The 16,335-nt window shown below is 46.9% G+C and overlaps 1 protein-coding gene across 1 annotated transcript; it reads right to left on the reverse strand.

The window, feature by feature from the left end:
• Positions 1-14,371: 14,371 nt before the first annotated feature.
• F5J12DRAFT_890060 (uncharacterized protein) lies at positions 14,372-15,430 on the reverse strand (the record flags this gene model as incomplete). Its single annotated transcript, XM_051747378.1, has 4 exons — positions 14,372-14,583; positions 14,640-15,077; positions 15,128-15,211; positions 15,262-15,430. The coding sequence occupies 4 exons, from the start codon at positions 15,428-15,430 to the stop codon at positions 14,372-14,374; spliced, it is 903 nt and encodes a 300-aa protein (XP_051602586.1).
• Positions 15,431-16,335: the final 905 nt, after the last annotated feature.

Consider the following 16,335-nt stretch of genomic DNA (forward strand, 5'->3'; position numbering starts at 1 on the left):
CTGCCTCTGACTGTGGCCTCTTCCACCCTCCTCCTGTGTGCTTGAACTCAGCCACTCTGGCCTCATGTGCATCCTCCCTCCTCCTCATCTCTGCCCACTCTGCCCAGGTGCAGTACAGCCCCCACTTGTCAGCTGTCAGCTGCCTCTGCCAACCTCTTGAAGGCCAGCACAACAGTCTCATGTGCTTCAGCCTGCCTCTCCATGGCCTGCAGCTGCTGCTCCCACTCCCACTCTGCCCATCATGTGTGGACTCCTGCACCTGAGGGACCCTTGAGCAGGGTCACTGGTTCATCTTCCTCTCTGCCTGCCTCCTGCTCATCATCTGCCTCTTCTGTCTCTGTTGCTCTCTCCTTCCCCTTCACTTGTGGCCTCTTCTTTTCTCCCCTCAGGAGCTTCCTGTTCCTGCTCTCTTCCATGATGGTCCTGCCACTGCATCCTCCCTTGTCCAGCTACATACCTTCTTTTTCTTGTGGCAGGGCATGCAGGCCCTGGTCTTGCCTTGTCCTGGCTTGCACTGCCCTGCCATCAGACTCACTACACAGCAAGTGCAGGGGGGCCTCCTGGTTGTGGTGACCACCACAGAGGTCCCAGGGACCCTCTGGGTGGTGTTGACATCATACACCACACCACATAGTCTAAGAAAGTAAACAACTGCAAGTCAGCTCTGCCTGGCTCACAGTACTCTGCCACTTACCTTTGTGCAGCCTCATCCCACCTGGCCTGGGCCCTCTGCCTCTGCCTTTCTGCCTCCTCCTCTGCTGCCTTCTTCCTTTTAGCCTCCTCTTCCTCCACTCTGCCTCCAACCTCTCCTCCTCCACCTTCCACCTCTTGGCCTCCTTGCACTTGGCCTTGTGCTCTGCCTTGCACTCTCTCTCTCTCCACTCAGTCTCCTCTCATCAGCATGCCTTCTCCACAGACTTCTCCTGCTTGGCATTGGTGGAGTCATTGGTGAGGATGACCAGTTCTTCATCTATGACTTGGGAATAGTCACAGACATGGCCAGGGGTTGGCTGGGGGGTTTTGCTCTGGCACTGGGAAGGCATGATGATGGGGGGAAGGGATGAAGGTTCAGTACCCTAAAACATGTTTTTAAGTGGTTCTTCAGACTCTGATGGAGCTCCACTGCAGCTAAACTGTTGTCCTTGAGGCATCAAAACAATTTCAAATGATTGACTCATGTTGATCTTGTTCCAAACAATTGGCCTTCAGGGGTTCAGGCCCTAAGGGGGGGGCACTGTCATGACTGTGCAAGTCCTCACTCACTCTGCACCCTTTTCCACCAGTCATTCACTCACTCCACACCAACTCTGCCCACCTGCTGCCATTTACAAACCATCTCCACTCTGACTGCTGTCAGACTTGTACTGCTCTCCTACCAGACCATGCAGACCATCCTCTGAGGGGTCATGTGACTAACCTTCAGACTTCTCCCTGACAGTGCACAGTCAGGTACTCTGCAGTGCACACACTGCATGGTCCAGCACCTGGACTGTTCCCTTTTTGTGATGTTCTATGTTACCCATTCATATGTCCTCTGTCTACCCTTCATTCATTGTCTAGGAAGTTTTACTTGAAATTTTATGAGTCTCTGTATGTCAGTTCCAATTCTGATTACTGTACCTCCATAGTAGTATAAAAGCATGTATCATACTCTGCTGTTCTTTAGTACAAATATCAACTTAGTTCCTACTCCCTCTGTCTCTGTCTTCTGCCTGTCAGAGTTACCTCCAGCTTTCCATCTGTCCTCTCCCTCTGAAATATGAGGGCTGAGATCATGCAAGGGGTAGCACATGAGCTAAACCCAATGCCCTCACTCCACTCTGCCAGTTGGAGTTCTGTTCTTTTGTGTCAGACTTGCATTCTGAACCTCCCCCAGACCTATCTAGCAGTTGGAGTTGGTCAGAGTAGGCCTGGACTTGACAGGTGGTGAGGTTCTCATCAATGAAGGGCCAGAGAGCTTGCAGCTTGACTGATGACAGTGAATAGATGGTGCCTAATGGCAGGGTTGTTCCTTCTTCAAGCTCTATTTTCAGGTCCTACTCTCAGTGAGGCAGGAGTGCTGTGGCCTTGGCTTTACTGAAGACACCAGCAAAATCATGGTACTCCTCCAGGACATTAGGTAAGGCTGGGGGAGGTGAGGCCAAGGCCAATCAGGCTTGAGCTGAGTCCAAGGAACAGAGCTGAAGTTGGAATTGGACTAGACCCTTCCAGTTTGCAGGTGCACATGAAGGTGGCTGCATTGATTAGAGAGATGTGAGGGGCCTGTGGGGGTGTGCAAGTTGGGGAGTTGAAGACCAGTACAGATTGCACAGGGCTGGGTTGGTCACTAGGGCTGGGGTCAGGAAGACTGGTGGGAACCAGGCTTACAGGGGGTGTTGATGGGGTTGGCATTCCTTGTGCAGGAGTCCAGAATGTTAGACTGCTCAGTACTCAATCAATCAATGGATTGTAGCAGGTGAGCCAGTCATGTCTGAGGACTATCTTACACTTGGGATCCAGTGGGGCTAAAAACAGGGTTACCAGGGTGACATCACTGGACATGAAGTGGATATTGACATCTACTGCTTGAGTTGTGGTAAAAGTGGACATTCCATTGAAGAGCTGGAGTCATATTGGGGAGACTGAGAAACAAGTGTTGATTAACAAATTGATTATCTATAAAACAATGAGTGGAACTGGAGTCCACTAGAGTATGAAGCTGAGGTAATTCTGGATTTTCTATAGTGATATATGGGGTCAAAGAGTTTGGACTGGAAAGAGCAGATGCATTGAGACAAGCCTCCAAGTTTGCACAACTGGAGTCAGTGCAGTTCCTGGATTGTGCAGAGTCCCAGGAGCTGCTACCTATTTTTGTGTCCCAGGTAGAACCTGAGCCCAAGGCCAATGCAGCCTCAGTGGTAGCTGCAGTGCAAGCCTTGGCCTTACCAGCTTTCTTGGGGCATTTGTCAGCAAAGTGACCAGGGCCTCTGCAGAACATGCAGAGGTTGCCTTCAATGCAATGCTTGTGTTCTTCTGGGGTGAGTTTCCCATCCTTGCCAAGCTTGCTAGGCTCAGGCTTGGACAAGTTGCTGTTATTATTTCCTGGCTTTGATGAAGTTGGCTTAGGGGAGGATCCAGAGTTGTTGCTGCTGCTGGTCTTGGTTTTCTCTTGACCAGTCTTGGACTGATTGTTGTTGCCAGAGCCACTGGACTTGTTGGAGGAGGAGGATGAGCCCTGATGCTTACTTGCCTGTTGGATTTCTTCCTTGCACTCCCAATAGCACACATCTATCTCCTGGGCAAGTTGGCAGAGCTTGTGTAGTGTCCAGGGCTTGCCAACCCAACAGACTTCATCCTTGATCCAGTCTGGGAGCCTGGAGTAGAAGTGGTGGTGCAGCACACCATCACTGTAGCCTCAGACTTGCAAAGCAAGCTGATTAAAATCAACTATGTACTTGTTGATGCAGTGGTTATCTTTCATATGTAAATGGTCAAGCTGACTCTTGGCATCAGCAACTGGGTTGTGGGGGCTGAAGGTGGTCTGTAATTCTAGGACAAACTCCCTCCAGGAGTCCATCCAGAGAGGCCAGTCACCAGGGTCCTCAACCCTGAGCAAGTCTGGCTCAAACCCTTCAAGAGCCATGCCCTTGAGGTTTTAAGGTAGGATTGCACAAAGATGACTTTGGTGTAGTTGGTCCTGAAAGCCTGAGGCTGGTCTTGGAAGTTTAGCTCACACTGAATGAAGAAGGTATGGAGCTTCTTGGGGTCAGTGCCATCAAAAGTGTTGGGCTTGCACAGCTTGGTCCTGCTTGAGGATTCAGGGCTAGTGCAGTTGTTGTGAGCCAGCAGCTTGATGGCCTTTGCAAGACTGTCAAAGACCACAACTGTGGGCTCAGTGTCCAGGTCTGGGAAGTCTGGTTCATCCTCCAGATCATCCTCATCTGGATTATCATCACCAGGTCCATCATCACTGGGACCATTGCCAGGGTCATCATATTTCATCATCATCACCCAGCCCATCATCACCAGGGTCATCATCAGGGATGGGAGCAGTGGGATGACATGGGGTGGGAGTATTGGATGTTTGAGCTGAGAAGCCCCTGAAGGGACTAACAGGGTTGGGAGAGCACCTAGTGGTACCTAAGGCAGCTAGTGCTTCCTCATGGTGAGTGCCACTGGCTGAGGCAGAGTCAGGGTTGGTGGCAGAGCAGCCATGGGGAGGTTGGAAATGAGTCTTTGTTGCCATGATGTGTTAGACCCACACAAGTAGTGAGTCCGAAATACTGTCAAGTTCATGATGTCTGGGTTGAGCCTGGACTTGGAGACTGAAGCAGGTGCAAGGCCAAGGGGTCAGGGTCAGAAGGGAAGCAGGGGGGAACAGAGGGGAGGACTGATTGGACCTTAGTGACTGATGATGCAGCACTATTCCCTTGCATGGGTTTCAGTCTGAGTCCAAGGCTGAGGTGGGAATATTCAGAGTAACTTAGTCGATTTCAGACTGGAGAGTACAGGCCAAGTACCTAAGAGTTTATATACTTGAAGTAGCTATAGTACAGAGACTGGTGATGCTGGTCTTGCAAAGATTGCTAAGATGATTGGTAAGACTAGTATCAGTAATGTATGACTAATGTAACAGAAACTGGCACAGGGCAGACTGGGGACAAGACCAGGCAGAGTTCAACTGAAGTGACACACACTGCAAAGCAGTGTTAACCACACTAGACCAACTGGGGGTAAGTGACTGGTGAGGCCTAAGGCCAGACTGGATGAACATGAGGCTGAGACTGGCCAGGGTCAAGGTATGGTCATGACACCTAGCCCCTAACTCTGGTCAACTCTAGGTCCTGGTCCAGCCTAGAAAACCTAACTCCAGTCCTAGATAACCCAACTCTAGCCTAGGTAACTCAAGTCCAGTGTTTTACCCCTATCTCTGGTCCATTCTGGTCTCCCAGCCTTGTGCTGCTCCACCCTGGTCCTCCCAGGTCCATGTCCAGGTCACCCAGGACATAACTCTGGTCTGTTTTGCATTGTTTGTACTATATTTAGTCTAGTCCTTTCATCTGACTTTTGCTTACTGTACAAACCTGTGTCCAACTCCAGTTGTGCCAGTCACCTGGACTTAGACTATTAGTCTTGGCACAGCCTCTGTGGCTGTCCTACCTTGCTAATCCTCTTGCTAATAGCTTACCAACAAGTCTGGCTTCATGTTCATTACTCCAGACTGGCCTCATGTATTTAACCCCTGTACATACTTTGTGGTACTCCAGTCAGAATATCAACTTAGTATTACCCTCAACTCCATATTACCCCTCAAGTCTGCTCTATGGCTAAGGCCTAAGCCTTAAGCTATCCCTGGCCCCTGTCCTGGACCTCTCCCTGGCTTGCATAAGGGTACAGCATATAAGCTGAGACCAAGGGAGGTAGATCCAACCCTCCACTGGCTTCCCCATGTGTGCACTCCAAGACTGGTCAGTTTCCCATGCTACCAGCCTTATTCCCACACTCCCAGTCATACAGCTGTTTGCAGAATGATGTGGAATATCTGTTTGACAATTAGTCTGTTCAGATACAGCCAGGATAGGACCCTGAAGCCACCTCTATGGTAACATTGTGTACTGTAAGCATGTACTTAGACTTTGTCCCTATGGCAGACTTGTTTTTCAACATGTCATCACCATTGTAATCCCCCACTCCTGACACAGAAAACTTTACATTCTTTCATGATCTTGCTTTCTGTCTATGGACCCAAGAAAAAGGAGAAGAGAAAGACTGCACCAAAAGTGACCATGAAGACAAAAGAGCTTACTTTTGCTGTCAATGATACTAACTACCTTGATCTTCTACAACATGTACTGGACAAGCATGGTCAAGGACAATATAGGGTCTCAAGCAGTAAACATTTTCCCTTCAAGTTTGTACTGCCCAAAGCATGGAGGTAAGTCATTTCTCACTCTGTAAATCTGTGCTAACCATGCTTTACCTTAGCCAAGCCATCAGTAATGCAATCAATGTTGATAACAAAGTTGACTACAAGGATATGGTCAAGAGAATTCATAGTGTTCACCCTGGCCCAACAAAGATCTATGTCAATATGAAACATGTGGAGAAACTTCTGACTATTGATGGCTCTGGAGACAAGAGCAATTTGTTTGGTGAGGATGGTGGAAAGAAGAAACATTCAGACCTCAATATGTGCCTTGCCCAGTGGTGCATGAAACTCCTGAGCTGGTACAAGAATGAGAATGATGAGGGAATGACTTATGTTGGGCCAGCAGGGCCAATCCCCCTTTCACCTGCCATGGTACTGGACTGGTGCCATGCATTGGTAAGTCCTTTGCTACTCATGAACATTCTATCCCTAACTATCTGTAGGATGAAGGGCAAGCTATGTTGTCAGTTCCCCCAAACCTTAAGTCTTTCAATTGGAGCAACAAAGCACCATTTTTGCATCCAGCCTGCAAAGTGCAAGCCCAGGCATTTCAAAATATTGATATTGACTCTATTACTGGTGTTCTCCTTCTTCAGATGCTTGCAAACCCCAGCCTCCTGTCAGTGTATCTAGAGCCCACACTTCTCCAGTTCTGCCTCCTGTAACACCCACATGTGTGCCACCAGATCCTCCCATTTCACCACCCATCCCATCTCCATCTCATCCCTCCCACTTTCTTTGCTACACTGAAATGAACCTCAGTGTTCACAATGCCACCCTCTATGAACAGGAACTTGAACTCCAGCTGATCAGGCCTGACATTTTCATGGATATCAATGACCAGACACTTGCTAGTGCTGGTATCACCACTGGTGACATCATTTGTCTCAAGAAGGGAAGTTTACTTTGGTGGAATGGTCCTGATGTGAAGAGGAAGCATAGTGACACTGGGGCATCATCAGGCAATGAGTGAGTGGGCCAAGCCTCATCCCCACCCACCAGGCCATCGAAGAAGATTGTGTATGAGAAGCGATTCAAGGATGGTGGTGGGTGTCATTTCACAGCATCTCTGATGATGATCAACAAAGATGACAATGGTAGCACACCAGCCCCACTTGACTATGACCTTTATTATCACTGTGAGAATCAAGGTCAGTGGTTACCTGTGCCCTGGGGTTTCATTGTTGATGAGACTGGGGAGGAATCAGAGGACAATGTTTTTTCTACATAATACCTACATACCTTGCTTCATGTAATGCCTATGTCATATACATAGGTATTGTATCAATTGCAATGTCAGCCCAGAGGCCATTTTTCACATTCATACTACATTGAACCTGCATGCAAAATCAACTGGTAATTGAAGGGGGGAATCTACTTAGCCACAGCAATACAGTCACTACACTATGTACCCAGATGTGTGGAAATAACCCTCAGTCTTTTCAGGCATAATACTTTGACATGTGCATACAATTGCCATCATGGATAGGTTATCCAAGTGGCAATGCAAGTATGCCTTGATCATAGAAAATGCTTGCTTGATGGGGTTGTAGTCTGGCAAGTATGGTGGGAGATAGATCAACTTGTCCCTGACTTCAACTTACTCTCTGTAAGGCTCTCTGGTCATGTTACTGATGGCAGAGTCATCAGAGTCAAAATCAAATCATTATCCTCACTCCTGACAAGAGTACAATCATCTACCAATGCAGGGGTAGAAATTCTTTCTTGTAAGGGCTGACAAGGATGTATGGATGGGCACTGGGCTTGAGTGTGCCCAGGATAGGTGGTGTGGCAAAGAGGGCATTCATAAAGGTCACAATTGACCCTAATGTGCCAAAGGCAGCAGCAAACATAGCATGCTTGATGATAGTGTGGATTGGACATGGTTAGAGGATGATCAGCCTTGGCTGGTGCATTTAGCACAGGAGATGGTGGCAGTTGGGCAAGGGTCTCAACCTGATTCATAGTACAGGTGAGTTCTGCCTCAGAGACACCAAAGGTGACTTTGGGGGTTTACCACAGAGGGTGATGATGAGCCATGAGACATGCAAGGTTGTGGGTTGGTGCCTGAAAGACAGCAGGCATGGGGTCTGGTCTGCTCTATGGAGAGAGCCAGAGTCTAGACTCAGCAGCAGGAGGGTGGGTGTCCACAATCAGGGATATAAGTGGTTTCAGTTCATAGCCATACATACATGAGGTAAAATGGCAATTGATGGGTAATGGAATGAGGTTGGTGGTTGTGCACAAACTCTGCCATTGGGAGGTTGTCCACCCAAAGAGTAGGGTCATTCTGGCAGAAGATGCAGAGGTATGTCTCAACTTCTTGATTGACTCATTCCATTTCCCTATTGGTCTGGGGGAGGTATGCCATTGACAGGGTGAGGGAGTATCCTAAGAGGGACATGAGTTCTTTCACAAATGTTGAGGCAAACTGAGGGCCTTGGTCATGTATGATTTTGTCATACAACCTGAAGCAGGAGTAGACTTTCTTAAATGAGAGAGCTGCAATGTCAGCAGTGGAAGCAGATTTCTGTGTTGGTGCTAAAATTGCCCCCTTTGTAAGCCCATGGTCTACCATGACCAAGAGGGAATTGTAACCCTTGGAAAGGGGTAGGTTGGTAATGAGATCACAGGAGATCTGTTGAAAGGGGCAGGTTGAGGTTGAGGGGATGGGCATAAGGGGTGGTGTTGTTGGATGAGTATTTACTTTATTTTGCTGGCAAGTAGCACAGCCTTCAATGTATTTTTGAATGGAGGACACAAGTCCCAGCCACCAGAACTCAGAGGAGATGAGTTGGTGAGTTTTCAAGACACCAGGGTGTCCTATGGAGGGGTGATTGTGGTGGTTGGACATGATGGTCCATTGGAGGGAGGGGTTTTTGGGAATATACACCCTGCCTTTGTAAAGTAGCACTCCACTATCAACTTTCCAATCTGAAAGATGAGATTTGAATGGGAGTGGCATATCAACATTTTCAAAGGCTCAAAGAGCCATTTGGACCACAGGGTCTGACATGGAGGAAGAGGCAACCTTTTGAGTGCGGTTTGCATTGATGAGGTCGATAAACATGGTCTGGGGGAGGAGGGTTACTCCTTTGTTGTCTTCATCATCAGGAATGTGGTCAGTCAGCAAGAGAGTGCATCTGGGGCAGCCAAGTCTTTGCCTGGGACATGTTTGAGTTGCAGATCAAAATCTGCAAGATCAAGGAGCCAGTGAACTTGGTGACAGTTCAAGTTCTGGGGTGCTTTAAAGTAGGTCAAATTCTTGTGGTCAGTGAAGACCTTGACCAGGAACAGGGACCCATGGAGATGATGTCTCCAGGCTTTTAATCCTTGAATAACCCCTAATAGCTCTCTGTTGTAGATGTCATAGTTTCATTCTGTGGGGTTGAATGACTGGGAAATAAAGGCACAGGGTTGCCACTGGCCATTCAAATCTTCTTGTAAGAGAATGCCTCTGGCTGCATACTTAGATGCATCAGTAGGGATTGTGAATGGCTGAGAGGTATCAGGCATTCAAAGAGTCAGTCATGCCATGAATGTTCTTTTCAGAAGCTCAAAGGCATTCTGACATTTCTTTGACCATTCCCAAGTAGTAGTTTTCTTGGTAAGGTTGATTAGGGGTCAGGCGATGTCCAAGTAGTAGGGGACAACTCTTCAATAGAAGTTAGTGAATCCTAAAAAGGATCACACATCCTTAACCTTCTTTGGGACAGGCCATTCAGCAATGCCTTGGACCTTGATAGGGTCCATGGCAACAGTGTTTTCCTTAATGATCATGCCAAGGTATTCCACCTCAGTAAGATCAAAGTGACATTTTTCAAGTTTGAGGGGTAGTGACAGCTCCCTCATTCATTCTAGAATGTGGCAGGTTCTCCATTTGTGTTCTTCAGGGTCAGTGGAAAAGATGAGGAGGTCTGCCATATAGATGACCAGCCATCCTTCTGTGATCATGTTTCTGAAGGAGTCATTCAGGAAATGCTGAAAGGTGGTGGGAGAGTTGCACAACCTGAAGAACATGATGGTAGGTTCAAAGAGTCCTTTGTATGTGATAAATGTGGCTTTCCACTGGTCCCCTTCTTTGATACTGACATTGTTGTAGCCTGATCTCACATCCATTTTAGTGAAGATAGACACTTCTTTAAGTTTGTTGACAAGATCTGAGCACTTCAGTCAACCCCCCTCAAAGACCTATTAGGTCTGGAGATTTTGATTTTGATATAAGTATTCACCCAATAGGTGTCATTTTAGTGGGAATTCCCAACTTTTGGGGATTCTCCACCACCATTCCTGGAGATTCTCCAGAGCAGCAATTTAATATGGTTGGAGAAAACATTTTCTCCATAATATATATATATATTATACATGAAATGAAGGGGTAGCTGGGGTCCAAATTGGACTGTCTCCAGGCTAAATAGACCCACTTGCCAGGGTGAACCTGGGATTTCCCCAGGCTAAATAGACCTGCTTTCAAGGTTGATCCTGGGATTTCCCCAGGCTAAATAGACCCACTTTCCAGGGTGAATCTGGGCTTTCCCCAGGCTAAATAGACCAATTTTCCCAGGTCATGGCCAGCTGGAAGCCATTCTTACAGAGTGACACAACTTGAGACCATCAATTATGGCACTTGCATTGGAATCCTAGGTGATCAGGAGGATTCCTTGAAAGGCAGGGGGGATGGAGGAGATCAGACAGCAGGTGAGTGGTACAGGGGGAGAAAGGGGCAGGGAAGATGATAGAGGAAAGGGGAGGTAGAATGACACCTTCTGCATATGACATCAGAATCATCTGGGTGTTAACTCTCAGGAAACATCCCCCTGACCAAACACTCCACTCATCCTTATGCACTCAAACTAACCCACCCTGTGCTTTAGCTCACCCTGCCCCTCATGCTGCTCTAACAAGATGATGGAGGACAGTGTGGACACCAACAAACTCCCATGATGAAGTCAACAAATATACATTGAAAAAACTCTGTGATTTTCAGAAGTTGGGACACTACCATCTCCTCTATGTCACCAGGAAAATCACTCAGGTGTGAGAGGATGGAGACAAGGAACATGAAGCAGAGGGTATTGTCCTATGAAAGAATGAACTGTTGAGTGGCTCAAACACTAACAACACCACAAGGTATATCAGCAGTTGGTGTAAAGGACAGAGAAGGTGATCCTCTAAGTGCATACTCCATGTCCTGCTGGGGATTGAGTCTATGTCATGTTGGGGATTCTCCATGTCAAGGGTGGGGATTCTCCATGCCATGTTGGGGATTCTCCATGGCACATTGGGGATTCTCCATGTCATGTTGGAGATTCCCCATGGCCTGTTGGGGATTCTCCATGACATGTTGAAGATTCTCCATGTCAAGGATGGGGATTCTCCATGGCCCACTGGGGATTCTCCATGTCAAGTTGGAGATTCTCCATCCTTGACATGGCAGATCCCTACCCTTGACATCAATCACCTAGCACACCATAAGCCTTCTGGGCATCCCTGGATGCCACAAGTGCCCACCTTGATATGGTACATGCAGTACATCAACATCAATACAAGCATGCAAGGAGTGTCATACATATAATTAATGATCATCACAGGTGTGCCAGCAGGTGTAGGAGGTCCAACCTTTCCTGCTAAGTTCATCATCAGCCAGCACAGCCAGGAGCTTCTCCTTGAGTTGGTGGACTTTGTTGACAATGTATCCTGGTTCAAGGTTGCTAAGCTTGCAGTGGTCAATGTGGAAGATCTGAACAGCATTGTGAATGATATTTTTTGACTTGACAGGCATGTAGTGGGGAGTAATCAATACCAATCTGCTGAACTCCAGCATGGAAGCCACCCTTCTTGCCTGTAACATCAACACAGTACTGGTGCTTGAACTCCCTGCACAATGAGGTAATGTCCAATGGTGGAAGCTGAATGGTATACACTTTCCTTCCACTCTGCTTCCCAACACAGACAGACATCTGCAAGACATTGATATATGAACATTTTGATCCTGCAGTAACCATCTGCTTGACATTGTTGTCCTCCTTCAAGTGCTCCTGCACATATCAACCAGAATGGTCACAATGAAGGTTAAATTCACACTCAACCATACTTTTGAACAATTCTAGGATAGTCATGCTAGGCATGGCCTTCAAGTGGTTGTGATATGCATCATCAATAATCTCCTGGACCCTCTGCTTCCTTTCTGCAATTTTCTTTGGTGATGAAGCTTGTCACTTTCAGTCCAGCAATAGATCACCATTGCTGATACTGAAACCATTATGGAAAAGCCAGTAGTTGATGAGCATTTGTATACCAGTGAAGACCTGACACATGGCAGGATGTTTCTTGCAGAAGACAATATATGTCAGACTGCCCTGGGTCACACCAACCATTTCTTTGTACATGAACTAGATGAGGTCACCCAATGGATCATACACTGCACTGTCATAGTAGACCATGACATCCTCCAGCACCTTGATGAGACATCATTGGGTATAGCCTGTCTCTTCCATTCACAACAGTATCAATGAGAGTTTCTTGACCAACCATGGCATGGAAACAGAACTCCTGCAGGGTCAGCCCACACATGTATGGTTCTCCATCAATCCACTCACCTTTGAACTGAAGTCATCCTTGGCAAAGTGAGGTAACATCCAATGGTGGAAGCTAAATGGCTTACACTTTCCTCCTACAACTCTGCCACCTGACACAGGTGGTTATCTGTCAGACATTGATATATGAACCTTTGTGTTCTGCAGTGACCATTCACAAGCAAGGTCAAGTCAGTTTATGTTTGATTGTAAAGTTGCAAAATTATGTCTTGCCTACTACACCTAGTGCATGTTTTGATTTGTGTGCATCACTGAGTTTTCAATCATGGGGAATGAGTAGGCACACTGCACAGTCCCCAGACATAGCATGCAGTGGGGGAGAAATTAAATATGGACAACAGCTTTTAAGAAATTGGTAAAGCCAGGAGTTGAGAACAGGATGACTTCATCATCACCCTTTGCTTCTGAATGAGCCTTGAACTCCAAAGCATCCTGAGAACAAGTGAATGTCAAGGTCAGTAATAGGGGGGAACTGCTCAGTGCCCATCTCAACCAGGTAGCCAAGCTGAAGACATGTGCATCATGTTCATTACTGTGAGATTGCACTAGTACTGGCAAAGAGGAGAACACAAACCAGGGATGTAGTCATGCACATCAGCCCCTCTACAAATCGTGAATCATCAGACACCTCCCAAAAAAACAATGGGCAGGTCAGACCATGCCACAGATATATTGAAACCTATAGGCTACCTCAGTAGGTGTGAAACTACTGAGGGAATAGTGAAGGGAATGTATCACTATGTATGCTCTAAGGTGATTATGTAAGCATGGCTGAAGCGCCCCTAAGTCACAACCACACTGGCACTTTATAATCTCCAACCAGATAGGTGTCACCAGTCCAGCATAAACACACAGGACCAACCAAATTTCAGACTGGACTTTGAGGCATCCAGCAACACATTATGTAAGGCAACACACTGTAAGATTAAACAAAGCCTTTGACTCTGTATCTACAGTATTAATAAATGGGAAGTATGAGGGTAGGAAGGGTATCATTGGCAAACACTGGGCCATGTATAGAATTAGTGGGGATGAAGTCCTCGACTCTGTATCTACAGTGTTAATGAATGGGATGTATGAGGGTAGAAAGGGTATCATTGGCAAACACTGGGCCATGTATAGAATCAGTGGGGATGAAGTCTTTGACTCTGTATCTACAGTGTTAATGAATGGGAAGTACAAGGGTAGGAAGGGTATCATTGGTGAGCATCTGGGCCATGCATAAAATCAGTGGGGATGAGATGGTAATTGAAATGCATATGACATACCTCCACAGCAACAGTCATGTGGGGTGGTGCTCACTGAAAGGTAAGGATTGGTGTCCATAGGACTAATGAATGGGGAGGGGGGGTATCATCAATGAGCACTGGGTTATGCATGTAATCAGTGAAGATGGGGGTATGTAACATAGGTGTACATAATGTACCTCAGTAGCAGATATAATGATTATGGGGGGTAGCCATCTTCATCATCAGATGGATAGTGGTGTCTCTTGTGTGGGGGGCTCCAATGAACATACTCAACCACACTGCATTGGGTCAGTATAATGCATTCAGGTCAGACTAACAGCATACCTGTGATGGGACCTTCCCTGTGATGGGCCTGCATCATTCTTGCTTCTGTCTTCTGGATATTCTCAGTGACACTTCTGTGATTGGTGGTGGGGGCAGCAGTGGGAGTGCAGGGTTGGAGAGTGGCTGTGGGAGGCACCATGTTGTAGATGACATGCTACCAGAGCAGGATCATGCATAGCTCATGGAGGAGACAAGCAAGGTGAGTTGTCAGGTGGTGATGAGGGAGGAAGAGGTGAATACTCAGATGCTGGAGGGGGTTGATGAGAATTGCAGGTGTTTGGTGCTGTATGGCCTCATGTGGGTGGGTGGGGTTGTGCTTTGGCTGGGGGCAGGGGGAGACAAGGGGCTGCCTCCTGGTCAGGGCCCTTTTGGTGCATTGTTGGGGGGAGCACTTTGACAAATGCTTGTGAGTCAGAAATGAGGCAAAGGGAGTGATGAAGTGTATTCACTACTAATGGAATGTCAAAGGCTTTCAGGTCAGCTTCATGCAACAGCTGAAGCTGTTCTGAATAATTCATGTTAGTCAGGCCAGCATAATTGTGCAAGATCAGTAATACAAACCAGCTGTCCAATGCTTGAGATAAAATGATGAAGCAGGTACTGGCACAATGTGGTCTTCTTCCTCCTCTGCTGGAGCCTCCAATTTGTAATCTTGTTCCATCTGCTCTGTCAAAAATGGAACAGTGAGGGCACAGAGCTCATTTGCATTGAGGCACTTCACATTGAAATCAGGACCAACTGCTGGAACTCCAGCTGGCCAATCAACAATGGTATGCTTGTGGATGAAGAGCAGGTCTAGCAGCACCTTCCATGTGTAGGAGACCTTCTGAAGGGTACAGGGCAGGTGACAAGCTGAAGGGGTATTTTGGGGGTCAGCCTTTAAGGGGAATATGACTTCATAGGATACAAATTTACATTGTTCATGATCATCCTCATTGCTGGACATGTTCTGAAGGGCATGGGACAAATGCACATCCAAAGGGATATTGGGGGGGACAACTGGTAGTGATGTTGAGAAGGGGTATGGTTGCATATAGATACAAACTTACATTGCTCACAATCATCCTCATCATTAGACATGCTCTGGAGGCCACGGTGCAGATGCACATCTGAAGTGGTACTGTGGGGGACAGCTAGAGGTGATGTTGAGAGGGAATATGGTTGCAAGAGAATACAAACTTACATTGTTTATGATGATCCTCATTGTCTGAAGGAGTATTGGAGGGGACAGCTAGCAGCAACACTGAACAATCATCCTCATCGACTATATCCTGCATAGTGATCATGCCTCCATGGAGCTGTTGGAGGGCAGTACAGCAGTCCAATTTTGTACCATCTTTCAGTGGAACCATTGTCAAGTGAAAGGAATTGAGATACTCTTCTTTGCACTCCTTTTCTGTTAAACCTTGTGAGGGACACCATGGACATGGCTTGTGAGTTGGATGTTGAGCTACACTAGATCTGGCCTCCTGAAAATGAAGGTCAGCAAGCCAAAAAAAAAAGGGACCTAATGCAGCTCTAACCTCAGGACCAGTATTGTGGTTTCTGGTTGGTGCTGCTGGAGGGAGGTTGAGCACAAGTGTGGAAGACAGGGTAAATTATGCACATGCACCAGGTTTGATGGTGCAATGGCACTTCTTTGCACCTCACCCAGGTTGGATTTTACTGGATGATGTTGTAGTACCCTTGATTCTTTTCAACCTGCGAACCCCAATGGGGGGGCCAATCTTCATAGAGGGATCAGAGGGCGACATTCATGGAGGCACAGCAACAATCACACAGCAGACACACAGTCACACAGTGGGGGAGTTCTCCAGGAACACATAGTCATTGGGTTCCTTGCTGATTTGAATTCAAGCAAGAGTATAAAATCAAATGAAGAGCAAAAAGGAGTGGACATGGTCAGTGATTCAATGAACAACTGAGGGTAGAAAAAGAGATGAGGAGGAAAGCAAGTTAGTGCCTATTTATGTTTTTCAGCCAAAAGGTGTATGCACCTCTTTTGAACTGGTGCCAGCTTCTTCCTGGCTGACTTGTAAAACCTTATGGCCATCAAGGGAAAATGTCAAATGACATGGGGTCAATGGAATGAATGAACAGCAATGACACAGGGTTGACAGAACAAAATTTAATAACTGAAAACAAACATATGAACAAGATTATGATAAAAGAAAAACTGATGCACTTTGTTAGAAGCTCCAGGCTGATAAGTTAGCTGGTAGAGTGTGTGTTTCAAGCCAGAGGGAAGTAATATATA

The sequence above is a fragment of the Pisolithus orientalis genome, assembly GCF_024613125.1.
Source record: "Pisolithus orientalis strain OTSU chromosome Unknown F5J12scaffold_6, whole genome shotgun sequence".
Classification (NCBI taxonomy): domain Eukaryota; kingdom Fungi; phylum Basidiomycota; class Agaricomycetes; order Boletales; family Pisolithaceae; genus Pisolithus; species Pisolithus orientalis.